The following is a 26,092-nucleotide window of genomic DNA, read 5'->3' as shown; positions in this document are numbered from 1 at the left end:
AAGAATATAACTACTATAATACTGCCCCCTATGTACAAGAATATAACTACTATAATACTGCCTCCTATGTACAAGAATATAACTACTGTAATACTGCCCCCCTATGTACAAGGATAAAACTACTATAATACTGCCCCCTATGTACAAGAATATAACTATTATTATACTGCCCCCTATGTACAAGAATATAACTACTATAATACTGCCCCCTATATACAAGAATATAACTATTATAATACTGCCCCCTATGTACAAGAATATAACTACTATAATACTGCCTCCTATGTACAAGAATATAACTACTATAATACTGCCCCCTATGTACAAGAATATAACTACTATAATACTGCCCCCTATGTACAAGAATATAACTACTATAATACTGCTCCCTATGTACAAGAATATAACTGCTATAATACTGCCCCTATGTACAAGAATATAACTGCTATAATACTGCCCCCTATGTACAAGAATATAACTACTATAATACTGGCTCCTATGTACATAAATATACCTACTATAATACTGCCCCCTATGTATAAGAATATAACTACTATAATACTGCTCCTATGTACAAGAATATACCTACTAGAATACTGCCCCCTATGTACAAGAATATAACTACTAGAATACTGCCCCCTATGTACAAGAATATAACTACTAGAATACTGCCCCCTATGTACAAGAATATAACTACTATAATACTGCCCCCTATGTACAAGAATATAACTACTATAATACTGCCTCCTATGTACAAGAATATAACTACTATAATACTGCCTCTTATGTACAGGAATATAACTACTATAATACTGCCCCCATGTACAGGAATATAACTACTATAATACTGCCCCCTATGTACAAGAATATAACTGCTATAATACTGCCCCTATGTACAAGACTATTACTACTATAATACTGCCCGCTATGTACAAGAATATAACTACTATAATACTGCCCCCTATGTACAAGAATATAACTACTATAATACTACCTCCTATGTACAAGAATATAACTACTGTAATACTGCCCCCCTATGTACAAGGATAAAACTACTATAATACTGCCCCCTATGTACAAGAATATAACTATTATTATACTGCCCCCTATGTACAAGAATATAACTACTATAATACTGCTCCTATGTACAGGAATATAACTACTATAATACTGCTCCTATGTACAAGAATATAACTGCTATAATACTGCCCCTATGTACAAGAATATAACTACTATAATACTGCCCCCCTATGTACAAGAATATAAACTACTATAATACTGCCCCCTATGTACAAGAATATAACTACTATAATACTGCCCCCTATGTACAAGAATATAACTACTATAATACTGCCCCCTATCTACAAGAATATAACTACTATAATACTGCCCCCTATGTACAAGAATATAACTACTATAATACTGCCCCCTATGTACAAGAATATAACTACTATAATACTGCCCCCTATCTACAAGAATATAACTACTATAATACTGCCCCCTATGTACAAGAATATAACTACTATAATACTGCCCCCTATGTACAAGAATATAACTACTATAATACTGCCCCCTATGTACAAGAATATAACTACTATAATACTGCCCCCTATCTACAAGAATATAACTACTATAATACTGCCCCCTATGTACAAGAATATAACTACTATAATACTGCCCCCTATGTACAAGAATATAACTACTATAATACTGCCCCCTATGTACAAGAATATACCTACTATAATACTGCCCCCTATGTACAAGAATATACCTACTATAATACTGCCCCTATGTACAAGAATATAACTACTATAATACTGCCCCCTATGTACAAGAATATAACTACTATAATACTGCCCCCTATGTACAAGAACTACTATAATACTGCCCCTTATGTACAAGAATATAACTACTATAATACTGTCCCCTATGTACAAGAATATAACTACTATAATACTGCCCCCTATGTACAAGAATATACCTACTATAATACTGCCCCCTATGTACAAGAATATAACTACTATAATACTGCCCCCTATGTACAAGAATATAACTACTATAATACTGCCCTCTATGTACAAGAATATAACTACTATAATACTGCTCCAATGTACAAGAATATAACTACTATAATACTGCCCCTATGTACAAGAATATAACTACTATAATACTGCCTCCTATGTACAAGAATATAACTACTATAATACTGCCCCTATGTACAAGAATATAACTACTATAATACTGCCCCCTATGTACAAGAATATAACTACTATAATACTGCCTCCTATGTACAAGAATATAACTACTATAATACTGCCCCTATGTACATGAATATAACTACTATAATACTGCTCCCTATGTACAAGAATATAACTACTATAATACTGCCCCCTATGTACAAGAATATAACTACTATAATACTGCCCCTATGTACAAGAATATAACTACTATAATACTGCCTCCTATGTACAAGAATATAACTACTATAATACTGCCCCCTATGTACAAGAATATAACTACTATAATATTGCCTCCTATGTACAAGAATATAACTACTATAATACTGCTCCTATGTACAAGAATATAACTACTATAATACTGCCTCCTCTGTACAGGAATATAACTACTATAATACTGCCCCCTATGTACAAGAATATAACTACTATAATACTGCCCCCTATGTACAAGAATATAACTTCAATAATACTGCCCCCTATGTACAAGAATATAACTACTATAATACTGCCCCTATGTACAAGAATATAACTACTATAATACTGCCCCTATGTACAAGAATATAACTACTATAATACTGCCCCCTATGTACAAGAATATAACTACTATAATACTGCCCCCTATGTACAAGAATATAACTACTATAATACTGCCCCCTATGTACAAGAATATACCTACTATAATACTGCCCCCTATGTACAAGAATATACCTACTATAATACTGCCCCTATGTACAAGAATATAACTACTATAATACTGCCCCCTATGTACAAGAATATAACTACTATAATACTGCCCCCTATGTACAAGAACTACTATAATACTGCCCCTTATGTACAAGAATATAACTACTATAATACTGTCCCCTATGTACAAGAATATAACTACTATAATACTGCCCCCTATGTACAAGAATATACCTACTATAATACTGCCCCCTATGTACAAGAATATAACTACTATAATACTGCCCCCTATGTACAAGAATATAACTACTATAATACTGCCCTCTATGTACAAGAATATAACTACTATAATACTGCCCCCTATGTACAAGAATATAACTACTATAATACTGCCCCCTATGTACAAGAATATAACTACTATAATACTGCCCTCTATGTACAAGAATATAACTACTATAATACTGCCCCCTATGTACAAGAATATAACTACTATAATACTGCTCCCTATGTACAAGAATATAACTACTATAATACTGCCCCCTATGTACAAGAATATAACTACTATAATACTGCCCCCTATGTACAAGAATATAACTACTATAATACTGCTCCCTATGTACAAGAATATAACTACTATAATACTGCCCCTATGTACAAGAATATAACTACTATAATACTGCCCCTATGTACAAGAATATAACTACTATAATACTACTCCCTATGTACAAGAATATAACTACTATAATACTGCTCCTATGTACAAGAATATAACTACTATAATACTGCCCTCGATGTACAAGAATATAACTACTATAATACTGCTCCTATGTACAAGAATATAACTACTATAATACTGTCCCCTATGTACAAGAATATAACTACTATAATACTGCCCTCTATGTACAAGAATATAACTACTATAATACTGCCTCCTATGTACAAGAATATAACTACTATAATACTGCCTCCTATGTACAAGAATATAACTCCTATAATACTGCCTCCTATGTACAAGAATATAACTACTATAATACTGCCTCCTATGTACATGAATATAACTACTATAATACTGCCCCCTATGTACAAGAATATAACTACTATAATACTGCCCCCTATGTACAAGAATATAACTACTATAATACTGCCCCTATGTACAAGAATATAACTACTATAATACTGCTCCAATGTACAAGAATATAACTACTATAATACTGCCCCTATGTACAAGAATATAACTACTATAATACTGCCTCCTATGTACAAGAATATAACTACTATAATACTGCCCCTATGTACAAGAATATAACTACTATAATACTGCCCCCTATGTACAAGAATATAACTACTATAATACTGCCTCCTATGTACATGAATATAACTACTATAATACTGCTCCCTATGTACAAGAATATAACTACTATAATACTGCCCCCTATGTACAAGAATATAACTACTATAATACTGCCCCTATGTACAAGAATATAACTACTATAATACTGCCCCTATGTACAAGAATATAACTACTATAATACTGCCTCCTATGTACAAGAATATAACTACTATAATACTGCCCCTATGTACAAGAATATAACTACTATAATACTGCCCCCTATGTACAAGAATATAACTACTATAATACTGCCCCTATATACAAGAATATAACTACTATAATACTGCCCCCTATGTACAAGAATATAACTACTATAATACTGCCTCCTATGTACAAGAATATAACTACTATAATACTGCCCCCTATGTACAAGAATATAACTACGATAATACTGCCCCCTATGTACCAGAATATAACTACTATAATACTGCCTGCTATGTACAAGAGTATAACTACTATAATACTACCCCCTAATGTACAAGAATATAACTACTATAATACTGCCCCCTATGTACAGGAATATAACTACTATAATACTGCTCCTATGTACAAGAATATAACTACTATAATACTGCCCCCTACGTACAAGAATATAACTACTATAATACTGCCCCCTATGTACAAGAATATAACTACTATAATACTGCTACTATGTACAAGAATATAACTACTATAATACTGCCCCTATGTACAAGAATATAACTACTATAATACTGCCCCCTATGTACAAGAATATAACTACTATAATACTGCCTCCTATGTACAAGAATATAACTACTATAATACTGCCCCCTATGTACAAGAATATAACTACGATAATACTGCCCCCTATGTACCAGAATATAACTACTATAATACTGCCTGCTATGTACAAGAGTATAACTACTATAATACTACCCCCTAATGTACAAGAATATAACTACTATAATACTGCCCCCTATGTACAGGAATATAACTACTATAATACTGCTCCTATGTACAAGAATATAACTACTATAATACTGCCCCCTACGTACAAGAATATAACTACTATAATACTGCCCCCTATGTACAAGAATATAACTACTATAATACTGCTACTATGTACAAGAATATAACTACTATAATACTGCCCCCCTATGTACAAGAATATAACTACTATAATACTGCCCCCTATGTACAAGAATATAACTACTATAATACTGCCTCTATGTACAAGAATATAACTACTATAATACTGCCTCCTATGTACAAGAATATAACTACTATAATACTGGCCCCTATGTACAAGAATATAACTACTATAATACTGCCCCCTATGTACAAGAATATAACTACTATAATACTGCTCCCTATGTACAAGAATATAACTACTATAATACCGCCCCCTATGTACAAGAATATAACTACTATAATACTGCCCCCTATGTACAAGAATATAACTGCTATAATACTGCCCCCTATGTACAAGAATATGACTACTATAATACTGCCCCCCTATGTACAAGAATATAACTACTATAATACTGCTCCTATGTACAAGAATATAACTACTATAATACTGCCCCCTATGTACAAGAATATAACTACTATAATACTGCCTCCTATGTACAAGAATATAACTACTATAATACTGCCCCCTATGTACAGAAACAGAACTACTAAATCATAACCATAAATCTAGAAGGACATCCCTGGGGTTTGCCCTTACCCTTCTTTGCAGATAAGGACGTTGCAGCGCTGGCGTGTACGTTGTCTTCAAACTTTGTCTGTAAAACGGTAGCCCTCTCACGCACAGCCTGGGGGTCCGCCATCTCAGCCTTCTGGGAGGGAGGGGGGAATAAGCAGAGGAGGGTTAAATTAAAAGCTGGAGAGTGAGGAGGGTGAATAATAAAGGCGTTTAGAATAGATTTAATAACAGTATAATGACACGGCGTTCCTCTCCAGGGCCGGCGGGGGTAATCCTTCCAATATTAATGGTAAAAGAAGAGAAATTACACTGTAATAAGATGAGGGGAGGAGGCGGGGGCGCTCACGAGGCAGCATCCTGCATTAACTCTTTTTCTCCCAAGTTCTTCCAAACTTCATTCAGCCATTTCAGCATCCATGTTTGGGAAAGCTGGGTGACGAGCCGTAGGAGGATCCCAGTCATATATCCCCCTGCTGAACATGACTCAAGCTCTCCCTAGAGGAAAGTGGCTGATAACAGAGACAAGTGCAACATATTCTTCACCTGCTCTAATGTCAGCCTCTCTTTATGGGATATAAAACGCAGTATTGAACGCCTCTGCAGAATGAGACGTGGCTTTGAGTTTTGCGTTCCTTAAGGCCACCCTCACACGGGGCGTTTTCAGCCCTGTGTCGCCCATTGAAATGAATGGGCAGCGGTTTCAGCACTGCTGAAAACGCGGCAACATTTGGTGCCGCGTTTTTGGCAGCTGTAACCGCTCACCGATTTTCGGGGGGGGGGGGGGGGCATGCAATAGAAGCCCTACCCCGAAAATCCATCCCAGCTAGGTAGAGGAAAAAAAGAAAGTAATACTCACCTAGCCGCTGCGGTCCGGGTCTCTGCCGCTGATCCGGGCTTCCCCTGCACCCACAAGTCTATTGCCGTAGGCCAGGTTTGAGAACCCCGCCTCCAGCAATAGAGTGCTGTGATTGGTTGTCGGCGCTGGCTCGATGCCCGATCACAGCCCTTCATTGACTGTCTCAGCCAATTAGAGCTTGTCGACGCTGATTGGCTGAGACAGTCAATAAAGGGCTGTGATCGGGCATCGAGCCAGTGCCGACAACCAATCACAGCACTCTATTGCTGGAGGCGGGGTTCTCAAACCTGGCCTACGGCAATAGACTTGTGAGTGAAGGGGAAGTCCGAATCAGCGGCAAAGACCAGCGGCCGCGTCCCGGACTGCAGCCGCTAGGTGAGCATTGTTTTTTGTTTTCTTTTCAGCATCCGTGGCTGAAAACACAGCCAAAACGCTGGCATCAAGTATGCCAGCGCTGCTGAAACGGGGCGGAATCTGCAGTAAACGCGTTGATAAACGCTGCGTTTCTGCAAACGCCCTGTGTGAGGGAGGCCTAAGGGTGTATTCCCAGGTAGCAGATTTAGTACCGATTCTGCAGTGCGGAAAATCTGCACCAAAATCCGCACCAGCCTAATACTTCTCACAGCTGAATCCTGTTGCAATTGCATCCAGTTTACACAATCCTCTGTGAGACAGGAAAATAATCTCTCTCGCCGTTTGTTGACGTCTATCAGTCTGGAGGGCACAGAGATACAATTGTATCTAGACTAGACACAATTGTAACGAACCTTCAGCTGTGAGCAATAATAGGGGCTCATTCACATCAGTGCTGGAAGCTCCATTTGGATCCTGCATCGTTTCGTTAAACAGAGTGAACTCGTGCAGCAACCTACAGCAGATCCTGGAAAATGGCGCAAACCTCGCTGGAAACCAGAGGGACCCCATTACAGTCAATGGGGTCCTTCTAGTTCCATCACATGATGGGCCCATTCAGGCCCCGGGAACCCAAAAGCGCCAACGTGAGCGAGCCCTTAAGGCGTGTTCACAATAGTGGAAATCGTGCAGATTTACCGCACTGGATGGAAAATTCACCCCAAGATACGTACATTTCCATGTCAAAAACCGTCCCGCTAGGGGTGGGTGGGGGGATCTTGACACGGATTCGTGGCGGTCTTTACCGCTTCAATGGCAAGAATAAAATTTGCTGCGGATGCACATCAAAAACCGTATCAAAATCTACATCAATGGCGCGGTTTTGATGTAGATTCTCAGCAGCGGAAAATCCGAAGCATTTCGCTGAGTGTGAAGTACCTGGAGGGCTCATTCACTTCTGTTGTCCAGCTCCATTGTGAAAGAGGAAAAAGACGGAACCCCGTGCTCAAATGGAGCCGCCGTATGACTAAACCGAATGGCGCCGAAAGGACACATTGACTGCAATTAGGCCTGTTCAGTTTCCAGCAAGGCTTGCGGCCCTTTACGGGATGAGACGGTACAACGTGCTGCGCCATTTTGACCTGTTTTTTAATGAAACAGAGGTGCATATTTTTAATGTTGGTGCGGATTCTTCGCAGAGGACAATCCGCACCATTTCTGCTACATATGAATGTACTTTTAGTCAGGGTTTCAGCCTTTTGATGTAAACAAGTGCTCCCCATTCACTGACAGCAAGCAGAGACCTTGTAAAAACTGAGGAAAAGGGGGAAAAAAAGCCAGATTGAAGCGTGACTGCTTCCCCCACCAACACTTCCCCTTTAGGCCGTTGTGAGACCTCCGCATCGAACATTCTGCAGCTGAAAGTCGGCATCAGAGCGGCACCAATTGCTGCAGATTTTGCCTGGGTTTTCAATGCGGATTTCACCCCTTGATTAGGAGGCAGTTTGCGCAGCGTAAACGCGGTCGTACATTCCGCGCCACATATCAAGTTCCATGCAGAGGCTCCGCCCCCGTGTGGACACGGCCTTAGCGTAATAACATCACAAACCTGAATGCTCGGCTAGGACTGATTCTCCCACATATCCGCCGTCAGATATCTCCCAGTGGCTCGGTAAGCGCCTGTCCCTTTAAGTCCCGCTTTTCACTGTAACTTTTGCTCATTTCTATTATTATTTTTTTAATATTAATGCAAAATTGCGCAAGTTACCCGTCTCCCCAGGTGGACACAATCCACCGATATTAAAACTAAAGCACTTTAATAACGCAGGAAATACGAAAAAATAATCCAGCTTATCTCGCCTCTCCTCCCTCTCCTCACACAACCCCCAGAGATTAGTGAGAGGAGGAGAGGGGCCGGCGGAGCCGGGGAGCGGCAGGGCGGAGAGGTAACGGGGGTCGGTGTGAACACAACAAACTTGTTAAAGTAATATTGGAAAGCCGGCCGGCCGGGGGGGTGAGCGAGCGGGGGGGAAAATCCCGCTAAAGCGTTAAATAAACAGAGCCGAAGCCGCGGCTCAATCCCTCTGTTGGTTACTGTAGACTTTCTGTAACGGGGCTCAGAATAGATCTGAGATCCGCAGGAAAAAGGCGAGAGAGTCTTCAAGAATTCCAATAAAGACCTCAAATTGAAGCCTGCCCTGCTGCGAGCGCTGCGAGGAAATTAAAGAGCGCTCAATCTTAAGTGACAGATGACTTGTCTCAATGTCACAACTGCCAGGGGATTAGTGGTAATATGACAATATATTACAAAGGGAGGGGGAGAAGCTCGGGGATGCATCCCCCCCCCTCCGGAGCGAAGCTCTCCTTAAGTAACATCTCTTCTTTCTCCACCTGCTACATTATAACTGCTGTGTCCAGGCCGCACTACGTAGGCTACCCGAAGATCAGCAACTAGGAACAGCTTCATGCAGAGGCTACCCAGAGCCTGGCGACCAGGAGCAGCTTCATGCAGAGGCTACCCAGAGCCTGGCGACCAGGAGCAGCTTCATGCAGGGGCTACCCAGAGCCTGGCGACCAGGAGCAGCTTCATGCAGAGGCTACCCAGAGCCTGGCGACCAGGAGCGTCTTCATGCAGAGGCTACCCAGAGCCTGGCGACCAGAAGCAGCTTCATGCAGAGGCTACCCAGAGCCTGGCGACCAGGAGCAGCTTCATGCAGAGGCTACCCAGAGCCTGGCGACCAGGAGCGTCTTCATGCAGAGGCTACCCAGAGCCAGGCGACCAGGAGCAGCTTCATGCAGAGGCTACCCAGAGCCTGGCGACCAGGAGCCGCTTCATGCAGAGGCTACCCAGAGCCTGGCGACCAGGAGCCGCTTCATGCAGAGGCTACCCAGAGCCTGGCGACCAGGAGCCGCTTCATGCAGAGGCTACCCAGAGCCAGGCGACCAGGAGCCGCTTCATGCAGAGGCTACCCAGAGCCTGGCGACCAGGAGCCCCTTCATGCAGAGGCTACCCAGAGCCGGGTGACCAGGAGCCGCTTCATGCAGAGGCTACCCAGAGCCTGGCGACCAGGAATAGCCTTATGCAGAGGCTACCAAGTGCCTGGCGACCAGGAGCGTCTTCATTGCAGAGGCTACCCAGAGCCGGGCGACCAGGAGCAGCTTCATGCAGAGGCTACCCAGAGCCTGGCGACCAGGAGCCGCTTCATGCAGAGGCTACCCAGAGCCTGGCGACCAGGAGCGTCTTCATGCAGAGGCTACCCAGAGCCAGGCGACCAGGAGCAGCTTCATGCAGAGGCTACCCAGAGCCTGGCGACCAGGAGCCGCTTCATGCAGAGGCTACCCAGAGCCTGGCGACCAGGAGCCGCTTCATGCAGAGGCTACCCAGAGCCTGGCGACCAGGAGCCGCTTCATGCAGAGGCTACCCAGAGCCAGGCGACCAGGAGCCGCTTCATGCAGAGGCTACCCAGAGCCTGGCGACCAGGAGCCCCTTCATGCAGAGGCTACCCAGAGCCGGGTGACCAGGAGCCGCTTCATGCAGAGGCTACCCAGAGCCTGGCGACCAGGAATAGCCTTATGCAGAGGCTACCAAGTGCCTGGCGACCAGGAGCGTCTTCATTGCAGAGGCTACCCAGAGCCGGGCGACCAGGAGCAGCTTCATGCAGAGGCTACCCAGAGCCTGGCGACCAGGAGCCGCTTCATGCAGAGGCTACCCAGAGCCTGGCGACCAGGAGCCGCTTCATGCAGAGGCTACCCAGAGCCTGGCGACCAGGAGCCGCTTCATGCAGAGGCTACCCAGAGCCGGGCGACCAGGAGCAGCTTCATGCAGAGGCTACCCAGAGCCTGGCGACCAGGAGCCGCTTCATGCAGAGGCTACCCAGAGCCTGGCGACCAGGAGCCGCTTCATGCAGAGGCTACCCAGAGCCTGGCGACCAGGAGCCGCTTCATGCAGAGGCTACCCAGAGCCTGGCGACCAGCAGTGGCTTCATACAGAGGCTACCTGGACCCCCGGTGACCAGCAGCGGCTTCATGCAGTTCTATATGGCCAGAGGATGGACGCCACGTATGCAGGTTTAGGGTACAAGTGGGGATCGTCTGTAGTCAGCTGTGAACCCATCACATCCTCCCAGCATGATAAGCTAAGTTAGGGGACGTGACCCACTGAAGATCGCGCCGACACTGCAAACACGACTCTTCAGAATCCCGTTTGCATGTTCTTCTATACAAGTCTATGTGAGAGAGTGCATGCACCGCACTGTGAGGAGGGGGGCACACCGCTGGATTGTGGGGGCATGAGAGTATAAAAAATACATCATCCAGCATACTGACACATCCCCTAATCACACTGTGACTTAGTTTATGGTGCTGTGGGGGTCGAGACGGTTTCCCTTTAACCCCAGTGATCTTACTTATCCCAAACTACTAATAACCCCTCTCTAGGAAACTTGACTCCAAAACTCCAGCAGTCATAATACCTCCTAAATGACGAGAAGGTGATAAATACAGCACTGATCCCGAGTTACATCCTGTATTATACTCCAGAGCTGCACTCACTATTCTGCTGGTGGAGTCACTGTGTACATACATTACTTATCCTGTACTGATCCTGAGTCACATCCTGTATTATACTCCAGAGCTGCACTCACTATTCTGCTGGTGGAGTCACTGTGTACATACATTACTTATCCTGTACTGATCCTGAGTTACATCCTGTATTATACTCCAGAGCTGCACTCACTATTCTGCTGGTAGAGTCACTGTGTACATACATTACTTATCCTGTACTGATCCTGAGTTACATCCTGTATTATACTCCAGAGCTGCACTCACTATTCTGCTGGTGGAGTCACTGTGTACATATATTACTTATCCTGTACTGATCCTGAGTTACATCCTATATTATACCCCAGAGCTGCACTCACTATTCTGCTGGTGGAGTCACTGTGTACATACATTACTTATCCTGTACTGATCCTGAGTTACATCCTATATTATACCCCAGAGCTGCACTCACTATTCTGCTGGTGGAGTCACTGTGTACATACATTACTTATCCTGTACTGATCCTGAGTTACATCCTGTATTATACTCCAGAGCTGCGCTCACTATTCTGCTGGTTGGAGTCACTGTGTACATACATTACTTATCCTGTACTGATCCTGAGTTACATCCTATATTATACTGCAGAGCTGCACTCACTATTCTGCTGGTGGAGTCACTGTGTACATACATTACTTATCCTGTACTGATCCTGAGTTACATCCTATATTATACCCCAGAGCTGCACTCACTATTCTGTTGGTGGAGTCACTGTGTACATACATTACTTATCCTGTACTGATCCTGAGTTACATCCTATATTATACCCCAGAGCTGCACTCACTATTTTGCTGGTGGAGCCCAAAATGGGATTGTGAATTAAGTGGAGGAACACAGATCAGTTTTACATGGTAAACCTCCTGCATCTTCTCATTTTCATACCAGGACAATAACAAAAACCAATAGCTGGTGCAGACATGCCATCTTGTCCCTGGCGACTAGGTCCTGGATGCAGCTTCTTACCTTCCCTCGACGGATTATCAGGAAGTCCTCCAGCAGCAGGTCGGACAAGATCTCCTCCATCTTCATCTCTGAAATGCTGAGAATGAGAAGAGGAAACAAACCCTTAGAAGGAGCGTCTGCGGGCATCAAACCCAGACGTGATACTAAGTAACGGGCAGAGCAGCGGGGGAACCCGTGGAGGAGGGTGACCGGGTGACAGAAGACCATCCCCACCGCCCCCAACAGGGCCAATTGTGCTTTCACACTGAGGTCCATCACCGCAGGGCGACATCTCTGGAACTGCTCTACCCCATCGAATGCTCTTTAACCCCTTCATGACCGGCCTATATCAGCACATAGCAGGAGCCCTAAATCTGTGCCACAAGTTCTATATTGTACCGGCCGCACTCCGGGGTTCATATAACGGATTGGAGAGTTTTATTACATTTTTTGGTGTAGGAGGGGAAGCCCCCCAGAGATTCCGACGTTGTTTTGGGGTCTTGTATTTACAGCGCTCGCCGTTCAGTAAAAATATCCAGATCCCTTTCTTACCCGTTCGTCACGATTACTGCGACACCACGTTTATACAGATGGGGTTAAATAACATATCGTCATTGTGTTGTTCCGGTTGCGGTCATGCCGGTTACATGTTGCGCATTAACATTTTTAGCTTGGGTTCTCACAAGCCGGATTCCCGGCGGAAATCTCGCGGTTTTGGCCGCAGCGAAAAACCGTGAGATTTCCGCTGGGAGAAGCGCTGCGCTCTTCCACTGCGGCCGGCGCTCCCATAGAGGAGAGCGCGGCCGCAGCGGAGGAAGAAAAAGAATGAGCATGCTGCGGCTGGCTAATCCGCGCCGCAGTGCAGGCTTCTGCCAGCTTTGCCGCAACGGATTTGCCGTCCCGTGTGGACGAGATTTCTCAGAAATCTCGTCCACATGGCTAGCCAATCCCGGGATTAGTGGCCGCAGGCGGATTTGCCGCGGCAAAATCCCGGACGGAATTTCCGCAGCAATTCCGCCCCGTGTGAACCCAGCCTTAGGGAGTATTTTATCCATTTAGAAAAAGTTTTTTGTGGTGAAAAATGTATTTATTTAAACTGAATTTTTTTAAATCAAACTTTATGGAACTTTTTTGGCCTTAGTTTTGTAGACCCTCAGGGGGACCTAAAGATGTGATTGTTCGATTGCTAGGATAGTACACTGCATTACTTATGTAGTGCATTCTACTAAGCCTATGACATCACCCTATTGGACTCTGCCAGAGGCGGAGTCTAACAGACTGAGTTACATGGCGGACATGGTGGCCTTTGGGAGGCGTCTGACTGCCTTTGGAATCGCCCCCCCCCCCCCCCCCCCCGTTCTCTGCTTACTGCAGTTGCACTGCAGGGTGCTGATGTGTGACAGAGCCCCCCCCCCCTGTTCTCTGCTTACTGCAGTTGCTATCGATTGCAGCATGTAAGGGGTTAAAATGCCATGATCTGAGGTTCCTCTGTTCCTGGCTTATAGAGCAGGAGCCCCGCTGTCAGTAGTCAGCCAAGCCACCGCCTTAAAAAAATGTATTTGCAGGTTTAAATCAGATTGGCGGGGGTCAGTCACAAAGGGGCTAATTGTCCCATCAGGTCATACAGTGGTCTTCACAGTAAACAGCGCCCCCATAAGATAAAAAGTGCTAATACAAGCCCAAACCTAATTTTGCTGAGTAGGTTTCTTACCTGATCTTGTGGTTCCCCAATGTTTGAATGTATTCAGCCTCTGATGGCATTAGGAGGAGCAAACTGCTTCCACGGGCGCCGAGCCTGGCAGTGCGTCCGACACGGTGAATGTACTCTGTGGCAGTTAATGGAGCATTGTACTGTGGTGGGCAATGAATAGACTCACATCTTACACAGGGTCATTAGACGGTAACTGCACAGAGGCAACGAACATATTACACTACACAAAACACAGAACCACTGTCAGCGACTAAGTGTTACACGTGTACAACTACCAAATGGTGTCAGTTGTATCATGTGGATGACATTCAATAAAGCTTCAGATCATAGAATCCTAGACTGGTAGAGGTGGAAGGGACCTCCAGGGTCATCGGGTCCGACCCCCTGCTCAGTGCAGGATCACTAAATCATCCCAGACAGATGTCTGTCCGGCCTCTGAAGACTTCCATTGCAGGAGAACTCCCCACCTCCCATGGTAACCTGTTCCACTCACTGATCCCCCTCACTGTCTAATATCTAATCTGTGTCTCCTCCCTTTCAGTGTCATGCCATTGCTTCTAGTCTTTCCTTGTGCAGATGAGAATAGGGCTGATCCCTCTGCACTGTGACAGCCCTTCAGATATTTGTAGACAGCTATTAAGTCTCCTCTCAGCCTTCTCTTCTGCTATACATTCCCAGATCCTTTAACCGTTCCTCATAGGACATGATTTGCAGACCGCTCACCATCTTGGTAACTCTTCTCTGAACTTGCTCCAGTTTGTCTATGTCTTTTTTAAAGTGAGGTGCTGAGAACTGGACCCAGTATTCCAGATGAGGTCTGACTAAGGAAGAGTAGAGGGTGATAATGACCTCACATGATCTAGACTCTATGCTTCTCTAATACATCCCAGGATTATGCCTGCCTTTTTGGCTGCTGCATCACATTGTTGGCTCATGATCAGTCTGTGATCTATTAGTATACCCAAGTCTTTTTCACATGTGCGGCTGCTTAGCACAATTCCTCCCATTCTGTATTTGCTGTCTTCATTTTTGCCCAGATGTAGGACTTTGCATTTCTCCTTGTTAATACCATTCTGTTAGTCGCCGCCCACTGTGCAAGCTTTTCTAGATTTTTTGAACTCTTCTCTTCGCTGTCCCTCCTAGCATTGTGTCATCTGCAAATTTGAACAGTTTAACGTCCAGATAAAAGATTTATTCCAGTGCAGAAGGTTTTTCTTCTTTAATCATAAGGCGCAGTATTATAGTAGTTATATTCTTGTACATAGGGGGCAGTATTATAGTAGTTATATTCTTGTACATAGCAGGCAGTATTATAGTAGTTATATTCTTGTACATAGGGGGCAGTATTATAGTAGTTATATTCTTGTACATAGGGGGCAGTATTATAGTAGTTATATTCTTGTACATAGGGAGCAGTATTATAGTAGTTATATTCTTGTACATAGAGGGCAGTATTATAGTAGTTATATTCTTGTACATAGGAGGCAGTATTATAGTAGTTATATTCTTGTACATAGGAGGCAGTATTATAGTAGTTATATTGTTGTACATAGGGGCAGTATTATAGTAGTTATATTCTTGTACATAGAGGGCAGTATTATAGTAGTTATATTCTTGTACATAGGGGGCAGTATTATAGTAGTTATATTCTTGTACATAGGGAGCAGTATTATAGTAGTTATATTGTTGTACATAGGAGGCAGTATTATAGTAGTTATATTCTTGTACATAGGGGGCAGTATTATAGTAGTTATATTCTTGTACATAGGGGGCAGTATTATAGTAGTTATATTCTTGTACATAGGGGGTAGTATTATAGTAGTTATATTCTTGTACATAGGGAGCAGTATTATAGTAGTTATATTCTTGTACATAGGGGGGCAGTATTACAGTAGTTATATTCTTGTACATAGGATACAGTATTATAGTAGTTATATTCTGGTACATAGGATACAGTATTATAGTAGTTATATTCTGGTACATAGGGGGCAGTATTATAGTAGTTATATTCTTGTACATAGGGGGCAGTATTATAGTAGTTATATTCTTGTACACAGGGGGCAGTATTATAGTAGTTATATTCTTGTACATAGGGGGTAGTATTATAGTAGTTATATTCTTGTACATAGGGGGCAGTAATATAGTAGTTATATTCTTGTACATAGAGGGCAGTATTATAGTAGTTATATTCTTGTACATAGGGGGCAGTATTATAGTAGTTATATTCTTGTACATAGGGGGCAGTATTATAGTAGTTATATTCTTGTACATAGGGGGCAGTATTATAGTAGTTATATTCCTGTACATAGGAGCAGTATTATAGTAGTTATATTCCTGTACATAGGGGGCAGTATTATAGTAGTTATATTCTTGTACATAGGGGGCAATATTATAGTAGTTATATTCTTGTATATGGTGAGCAGTATTATAGTAGTTCTATTTTTGTACATAGGGCGCAGTATCATAGTAGTTATATTCTTGTACATAGGGGGGCAGTATTATAGTAGTTATATTCTTGTACATAGGAGGCAGTATTATAGTAGTTATATTCTTGTACATAGGGGCAGTATTATAGTAGTTATATTCTTGTACATAGGGGGCAGTATTATAGTAGTTATATTCTTGTACATAGGGGGCAGTATTATAGTAGTTATATTCTTGTACATAGGGGGCAGTATTATAGTAGTTATATTCTTGTACATAGGGGGCAGGATTATAGTAGTTATATTCTTGTACACAGGGGGCAGTAATATAGTAGTTATATTCTTGTACATAGGGGGCAGTATTATAGTAGTTATATTCCTGTACATAGGAGCAGTATTATAGTAGTTATATTCTTGTACATAGGGGGCAATATTATAGTAGTTATATTCTTGTACACAGGGGGCAGTATTATAGTAGTTATATTCTTGTACATAGGGGGCAGTATTATAGTAGTTATATTCTTGTACACAGGGGGCAGTAATATAGTAGTTATATTCTTGTACATAGGGGGCAGTATTATAGTAGTTATATTCTTGTACATAGGGGCAGTATTATAGTAGTTATATTCTTGTACATAGGGGGCAGTATTATAGTAGTTATATTCTTGTACACAGGGGGCAGTAATATAGTAGTTATATTCTTGTACATAGGGGGCAGTAATATAGTAGTTATATTCTTGTACATAGGGGGCAGTATTATAGTAGTTATATTCCTGTACATAGGAGCAGTATTATAGTAGTTATATTCTTGTACACAGGGGGCAGTATTATAGTAGTTATATTCTTGTACATAGGGGGCAGTATTATAGTAGTTATATTCTTGTACACAGGGGGCAGTAATATAGTAGTTATATTCTTGTACATAGGGGGCAGTAATATAGTAGTTATATTCTTGTACATAGGGGGCAGTATTATAGTAGTTATATTCCTGTACATAGGAGCAGTATTATAGTAGTTATATTCCTGTACATAGGGGGCAGTATTATAGTAGTTATATTCTTGTACATAGGGCGCAGTATCATAGTAGTTATATTCTTGTACATAGGGGGGCAGTATTATAGTAGTTATATTCTTGTACATAGGGGGCAGTATTATAGTAGTTATATTCTTGTACATAGGAGGCAGTATTATAGTAGTTATATTCTTGTACATAGGGAGCAGTATTATAGTAGTTATATTCTTGTACATAGGGGGCAGTATTATAGTAGTTATATTCTTGTATATAGGGGGCAGTATTATAGTAGTTATATTCTTGTACATAGGGGGCAGTATTATAGTAGTTATATTCTTGTACATAGGGGGCAGTATTATAGTAGTTATATTCTTGTACATAGGGGGCAGTATTATAGTAGTTCTATTCTTGTACATAGGGGGCAGTATTATAGTAGCTATACTCTTGTACATAGGAGGCAGTATTATAGTAGTTCTATTCTTGTACATAGGGGGCAGTATTATAGTAGCTATACTCTTGTACATAGGAGGCAGTATTATAGTAGTTATATTCTTGTACATAGGGGGCAGTATTATAGTAGCTATACTCTTGTACATAGGAGGCAGTATTATAGTAGTTATATTCTTGTACATAGGGGGCAGTATTATAGTAGTTCTATTCTTGTACATAGGGGGCAGTATTATAGTAGTTCTATTCTTGTACATAGGGGGCAGTATTATAGTAGTTATATTCTTGTACATAGGGGGCAGTATTATAGTAGTTATATTCTTGTACATAGGGGGCAGTATTATAGTAGTTATATTCTTGTACATAGGGGGCAGTATTATAGTAGTTATATTCTTGTACATAGGGGGCAGTATTATAGTAGTTATATTCTTGTACATAGGGGGCAGTATTATAGTAGTTATATTCTTGTACATAGGGGGCAGTACTACAGTTTTGTACTATATAGAGAAGTATTTTTTATCTATTCCTCTCTCCTACCACAGTGCTCATCACCCATCATTGCGATAACTTTCTTAAGCGGAGTGTCGTGATGATGATTCAGATGTGTCCCATCTGTACTGTTGGGCTGAGCAGATATAGAGTAAGACACAGACAGACATATTTCAGCCTCCATTCTAAAACTCGGAGCTGCAATGGATATCTTGACAGGGAGAGATGAGCGTGCGGTGAATGACGTATTGTTGGGATGAATTCTTGGAGCTCTAATTACCCCACATATAACACGGAGCCCGGCCTTTCCCGGCAACCTATGAGGAATATATCAGATGCCAGTGCAGCTCCTTAACACTAGAAAAGAAGGATGTGTTCAGATGTGGCTGTCAGGGGAACGCTCCGCTCTGACATGTGAAGACAAAATGCATGCTAGATGTGGAGCTAATGGGCCCAATCTCCAGAGAAGCTGTCCTCTGCCGATCTCTCCCGCTCACCCCGCTCCCTGTCTCATCGTTAGCCTGCTTGCATCTATTCTCAGAGACACCGCTGAGGAGACGGATGGGTAGGTGACACCGGGCAAGCTCAGCAATCTTAAGGCTGCAGCCTGGCGCTTGATGAGTGAATCAGGGAGAGACGGAGTTTATATACAGCGGAGATGTTTGTATATACATACACGCAGGAACACGGTCTGCTGCCAGCCCCAATTTATACAGGGGACGTCTTGCGTTAGAAGCGGCCTCAGCCCTTACTCCATCTATCCTGCAAGATAAACAACCGCCTGCAAGTATGATCATGGAGAGGGGCGATTGCTCATGAGGCATCGGTGAAGAAAAAAAAACGGTATACGGAGACTACAATGCAACGCTAGGAGAAGCGAAGGCGCTGGTCAGATAACATTACGGTTCTGAACAGAGGCTGATCTTGAGGAGGTGGGGGGGCCGTGGTGCAGACCGATACCATAAAGAACAAAGTTCCTCCCCAGCAGCACAGAGTATTTCAGGTGAGGAGCAGTAAGGGAGGAGAGCCGCGATCCGTCCAGTAGGGAGAGTTTTATGGTGAAGAACGGAGTGAAACCCTTCAGCCTCCCTACTCATCTATAGAGAAAGACTCACCTGTACAATCCAGGTAACTTGGGGCAGATCCAGTCCCCGGGCAGCAACGTCCTGCAAGAGAGAGAACGGAAGCATTAGAGCAGATGCCGTCATACGGCAGAGTAGTGGGGGTGCATTTGGGTTCACATATAATCGCGGTGCACAGTAGCATATGTGTATGTGCTTCAATGCCATGGATGCCAGGCCTGCACTGATGCGCCCCCTATGACATTGGTGCCAGGCCTGCACTGATGCATCCTTTACAACACTGGTGCTGGGCCCTCATTGACGCCCCCCACAACATGCCCTTCCCCACACCACGGGTTGCACTGATGCTCCCCCCTCCATGACACGGGCTGCAGTATTGCCCCCCATCCTACCATACGGGCCCGCACTGATGCTTTACTCCCGCATCCACTACGACATAGGCTGAACTGATACTTACCCCACAGCACAGGATGCACTGATGGGCACCCACCCCGGACCTGGGCTGCACTGATGGGCCCTCGCGACACTGGGGTCAATTTGCACTAATGCCCCCCATCCCCAAGAGACAACTGCACTGATGCCGCCCTTGTGCCACGGGTGCACTGCTCATAAAACATGGGTATTTTCGTGCGTCTCTGACACAACACAAGCGATGGTACAACTGAAGGGTAATGGGAGCATCGCTGAGAGGTCCGTGCGCAGGAAGGACAGTCATTGCTGCATGGGATGAGGCCGACTTTCCTCCAATGTAACCCCAGACTGCAGCAGAATTTAGCGCATCCATCTTGCTTGTTCCTGGCGCAGCGCCTATCTACAGCTCATCTTCAGATTGGGAGGAGGGACGAGGAGAGAGAGAAGCAAAAAGGTCATTTAGAAAATGTTTTGCTGTTTACTCAGCCACGTTAACTCGTGTTGCCATATTCTGGTGCCTCCAGCCAAGAGTCTTGGCCTCCCGTGCTCGGCTCAGCCTGACGTTATTACTCAGCCCAATCTGTCGCCGTAACGGCGGGGGACCCTCCCCTGCTGCGGCCTCTCTACGCTCGGCAATAATGACTTTTGGCAGGACGGAAAGGGCGGGACGGCTACCTCCATCTCTCTGGCGGAGCTCTTCGTCCTGCTAGCTGCCATACTGGGTGCGCTTCCACGGTAAATAAATGAGTCATTTTAATCCGGCTGACAGGCGGGCACCTGAGCAAGCTGATTTCCATCTGTGCCTTCCAGGGCTCGCGGAGGAAGCTCAAGCAAGCAGAACTAAGTCTGAGCTGCGCCAGTCAAATCATCTATTTACCCGCCGCACCGTTCCAACTTGCTAAGAATATCTTTGACTTAAGTGTGTCATTACGCCCCGGACAATCTAGCTGTCCGATTGAGGGACGCGGCGCAGTCTCCTCTCGTGGCGCCTAAGCGGTTAATCAGCGAGTTCCTCCTCCTCCTGGATAAGCCGTTTTCGGCACTAATTACTCTAGATGGCTGTAATTTACAAGTTGGCGGTGGGTAGGACGCTCCAAGCTTCACACGTTCTCCGATCAACAGCTGCCACGATTAGGTAGCTAATTGCGCTGCCTTCTGTAGCGTGCAGCAGGCTGGCGGCCGTACGATGGCGATCACAAACTGGCTGCTGCTGAATTGTGCCAGAGCCGCAAAGAAGGGATATTAAACTCAGCCGTCGCCTGCCAGCGGAGGGGAGATGAAGGGCATACAAGGGCCAGGCACGAGGAGGAGGTGCTGCCGCGATCTGACAACTGGGTCTTCCTCCTTCATCCAAGGTCTACGCAAGGTCTGTGGAGTCGGAGAAAGGCGACTGGAGGTTTACTATACATGAAGCAGCACACAGAAGTCGGGAAATTGCATGAAGGGCAATAACCTCATCTACACTGAATTAAGCGGGAGTAAGCTGATAACACAGCCAAGCAGGCCGCTGCTCCAATAGGGGAAATACAACCAACCTGTAATCGCGTACGGGGTGGACAATAAAACTGCTATATGTGTTTGTAGCACCGCTGCTTGCTTTCACAGAATTACATCCCAGTCAGAGCAGGAGGTGATTTGGCTACCTCCTGCCTCGTTGATATCTTTATTAAATACCACCTACCTGCGGTCTTCAATACGCCGGAGGTTGCAGCAACGCGCAAATATGACTAAACCCCCCCTCCCCCTTGTGATCAATCTGCTATTTATTCAGCGCAGACTCTCCAGGGGTCCCACGATGGTCTTTGCTTGCACGCTGCCATGTGTGACCGCTACAGCCACGTGCCATAATGACTGCCATCAGTGAGCCAGTGATTGGCTGCCACGATCACATGCTGGCAGGTGGTCAACTAGGACACACAGGAGAAACTATGCGGGATTGGTGGGCAATTAAAGAATGGGAGTTTTTTTTAAAGGGGCAAACACGTTGCCCTCTATCCACAGGATAGGTCAGATCTTTCTGATTGGTGGAACGCTCACCCATCCCGAGAACATCTGACCGCTGGGACCCTCACCAATCCCGAGAACATCTGACCGCTGGGACCCGCAACAAACCGGGGAACAAGAGTCCGATGCAACCAGGAATGAACGTTACAGAGGCTGCACTTGTGCATAGTCGCTTCATTCATTTCAACAGCAGTGCCAGCGATAGCCAAAGTGCTTGCCGGTCTCTTGCAATGGCTACAGCGGCCGTGTGCATGCTCAACCTCCACTCCATTCATGCAGGGACCTTCAGGATCCCCAGTTCTGCGGATTGATGGGGGTCCCAGTGTTCGGACCCACACAGATCACAAAGATCTACCCTATCCTGTGGGCAGGGGATGACATTCTATCTTGGCACAACGCCTTTAACCCCTTAAGGACATGGCCTATTTTGGGCTCAAGGATGCAACAATTTTTGGCAGACTTTAATCTCCATTTTTCAAAAGCCATAACTTTTTTATTTTTCCGTCGATGCGGCCGTATAAGGGCTTTTTTTTGTGCGTGGCGAGCTGTAGTTTTTATCGGTGCCATTTTTGGGTACATAGACTATATTGTAAAACTTTTTATTTTTTTTTTATGTTCGCAGGGAGAGAAAACAAAGCAATCCTGCTGTAGAATTTTTTTTTAAGCGTTAATCATGCAGCATAAATGACACGATACGTACTTTCTGCCGGCCGATACAATGACAACGATAAGAGTCTTATATTTTTTTTAGGTTTTTCTACTTTTCTGCAATAAAAACTTTTTTTCACAAAAATATTTTTCTAAATCGCTGCAAGTCCTATAACTTTTTGATTTTCCTTGGACGGAGCTCTGTGAGGGCTTATTTTTGTGAGACAAGCTGTAGTTTTCATTAGTACCATTTTGGGGTACATAAGGCTTTTTTGATCACTTTTATTGTGTTTTTTTGGGAGGCAAAATGCTAAAAATTAGCATTTTTCCTCACTTTTTTTATTTAACGCTTTTTGCCGTGTAGGATAAAAAGCATGTTCAACTTGTTGTACGCGTCGTTACCGTTACCAAATATGTGGAATTTTATTTATTTATTTTTCGCCAAAAAAAGATTTCTTTTTTACATTTTTATTTTTTGCACATTATTTTGATCTTTTTTTTTTTTTAAACACCATTTGTGTCCCTCTGAGGGACTTACACCATTCCACCGATGATCGCTATGCTAAGGCATTGCAGGACTTCTCTCCTGCAATGCCTTATCACTTATTACAGCGATCATAGGCAATGTCAATACAGGACGCCAGTGGCGGAAATGAGCTGAGGGTCTATGGATGAATCAGAGTAAAAATCCATGCCAATGGTGCAGATTTGAGAGAGTTTTTGACGTGGAAACGCTGCAGATTTTGCTGCGGATCCGCAGCATTTTGATAAAGTGTGAACGCACCCTAATGCGCATTTGTTAGGTGTCGTACACATAACGGGCGCCTGCGGTCAGGCTGACCCGGGTACACACACACACGGTAATTGCACATCTACTCACCGTACACAGAAGTATCCCAGCCCTGGCTGCCGTGAACTGCTGGAAGACGGTCGTCCTTTCCTGTAATGCAGAATACACAGTATAAAGCTTCTACTACAGGAAGGAGTCTCTACGCCATCAGTTCTATCTGGGTGACAATCAAACTTAACTTGCTTCCAGCTTCAACAAGGGTCGTCACCCAGCTTTCCTACTGATGTGAACAGACTTCTAGCACTTGGAAGAGACGTATGTGGTTACATTAGTGGGCACTGAGCTATAATGGAGCATATTCACCGCCTGACTTAGGGGGACGTCCGGTAGGGAATCACAGTCGTATAATGAAAAGTTCTGCAACTTTCTAGTCTACTTTATCTCTTAAAGGGGTATTCAAAACAAATACTATAGATTACTTCGGATCTCCGCTGTCTGACAGATAGGCTGCCCGCAGAGAATCGCGGGACATCACAGCATGCTGCGATGTGCCGGCCACGAGCGGAGAATCACAATGATTCTCCGCTTGCGGACAGGGGGTTGCGCTCTCTATAGCAATGCTATGGAAAGCGTTCACTGCGTTCTCCGCGGCTTGATTATCGTCGCGGGGAACGCAATTCAAACTCGCCCGTGGACAGGCAGCCTTATCCTCAGTCATCAATAGTTGAGTGGCAGGGATCCGCCGCTCAGGACTCCAGATGATCAGCTGATCGGGCACCCGCTAGTAGCGCTACAATACATGGGTCAGAGTGAAAGCTGCTGCTTTGACCCGTGTAGTGGACGGCGCTTGTAATTGCAGACTGCGGTCTCCATTGCAAATCTGTGTCCTATTTGCTTGAATGGAAATAGATGCCATAGTCTATACAGCGAGGATTTAAAATCTCTGTTATGGGGAAAAAAAAAGAAAGTGCAGCGACATCAGTTAAAGGGGTTGTCCCGCGCCGAAACGGGTTTTTTTTTTTTCAACAGCCCCCCCGTTCGGCGCGAGACAACCCCGATGCAGGGGTTAAACAAGAACACTGGACAGTGCTTACCTGAATCCCCGCGCTCCGGTGACTTCTTACTTACCTGCTGAAGATGGCCGCCGGGATCTTCTCCCTCGGTGGACCGCAGGGCTTCTGTGCGGTCCATTGCCGATTCCAGCCTCCTGATTGGCTGGAATCGGTACGTGACGAGGCGGAGCTACCAGGAGCCGCTCTCCGGCACGAGCGGCCCCATTCAGAAAAGAAGAAGACCCGGACTGCGCAAGCGCGTCTAATCTAGCGATTAGACGCTGAAAATTAGACGGCTCCATGGAAACGAGGACGCTAGCAACGGAACAGGTAAGTGAAAAATTTCTGATAACTTCTGTATGGCTCATAATTAATGCACGATGTACATTACAAAGTGCATTAATATGGCCATACAGAAGTGTATAGACCCACTTTGTTTCGCGGGACAACCCCTTTAACGACGTGGAATCTGTAATTAAATCTGTTTTTAAATGCAAATTTCTTTCGAAATCAGCATCAGATTTTTCCAATGCAATTTGGCCAAGTGAACACGACTGAAGTCGGATAAAATGTATATAGACTCCTGCTTTTCGCTAACTGAGCTCCAGTTGCTTTGGCAGAGAAGGGGTTAAAAAAGTGAAAGTTCTGGTTGGGGACTACAGTGCTTTTATATCCTGCTGGGAAGATTAAAGGGATCGGGTTACTGGGATGATTTGCGCCTCCTTAATAAGCCAGCATTGTCCCGCCACGTACTGGGGGGGGGGGGGGGTTACAATAACAGGGCAGGATGCTATTAATTTGCGTCCAGGGTGGGATGGAGTGCCGCCATCTGGGAGTCCCTGTTTAGTTCCATTAAGGCTCCTAATGTGAGGACATCAGGAATTAATTGCCCCCCATGCCTTGCCCTCCCTGGGAGGCGGCCAACAAGGCTGGGAGCAGCTGGTAAGGAGAGGATTAGTCCGAATACAGACCCTCAGATGGTGGAGAGGATGGAGGCGCACAGAACCACCGAAGCTGCTGCTGATGGGACATGTATTGTGCAGAGAGGTCAGGAGGCTGCCGCTACAGCTCGGCAATAATGTAAACAACAAGGAGGGCATATACAACTACTATACCTTATGGCAGTGGTATTATCCAGTGTATAGCTAAAATAGCAATGCCAACACAATGGCATGCCCATACTGGGAGGAGGTTAGGGAAGACCGGATGGCGACATACCCACACTTAGTGGGAAAGAGGGTGGGCTTGAGGGAAACTAGTCAAGGATGCGCCCACACGATGCATACGACAGCGGACGG

General features: G+C 44.3%; 1 protein-coding gene across 2 annotated transcripts in view; it reads right to left on the bottom strand.

Moving 5' to 3' along the window:
* DDX31 (DEAD-box helicase 31) overlaps nt 1-26,092 on the bottom strand; it is a 57,053-nt gene that overhangs the window by 12,207 nt on the left and 18,754 nt on the right. Inside the window, exons 14-18 of one of the 2 annotated variants that reach the window (XM_066580172.1) lie at nt 23,833-23,892; nt 19,923-19,973; nt 14,437-14,576; nt 12,747-12,822; nt 6,002-6,113 (exon numbers count right to left, since the gene is read on the bottom strand). In XM_066580172.1, coding sequence (XP_066436269.1) covers nt 6,002-6,113; nt 12,747-12,822; nt 14,437-14,576; nt 19,923-19,973; nt 23,833-23,892 — 439 coding nt within the window. The remainder of the gene's footprint in view (nt 1-6,001; nt 6,114-12,746; nt 12,823-14,436; nt 14,577-19,922; nt 19,974-23,832; nt 23,893-26,092) is intronic. The other variant, XM_066580173.1, reaches the window with a different exon arrangement.

This window comes from Eleutherodactylus coqui, chromosome 10 (genome assembly GCF_035609145.1).
Source record: "Eleutherodactylus coqui strain aEleCoq1 chromosome 10, aEleCoq1.hap1, whole genome shotgun sequence".
Taxonomy (NCBI): Eukaryota; Metazoa; Chordata; class Amphibia; order Anura; family Eleutherodactylidae; genus Eleutherodactylus; species Eleutherodactylus coqui.
The sequence above is the reverse complement of the archived record's forward strand: the minus strand, read 5'-3'. Positions and strand labels throughout refer to the sequence as shown.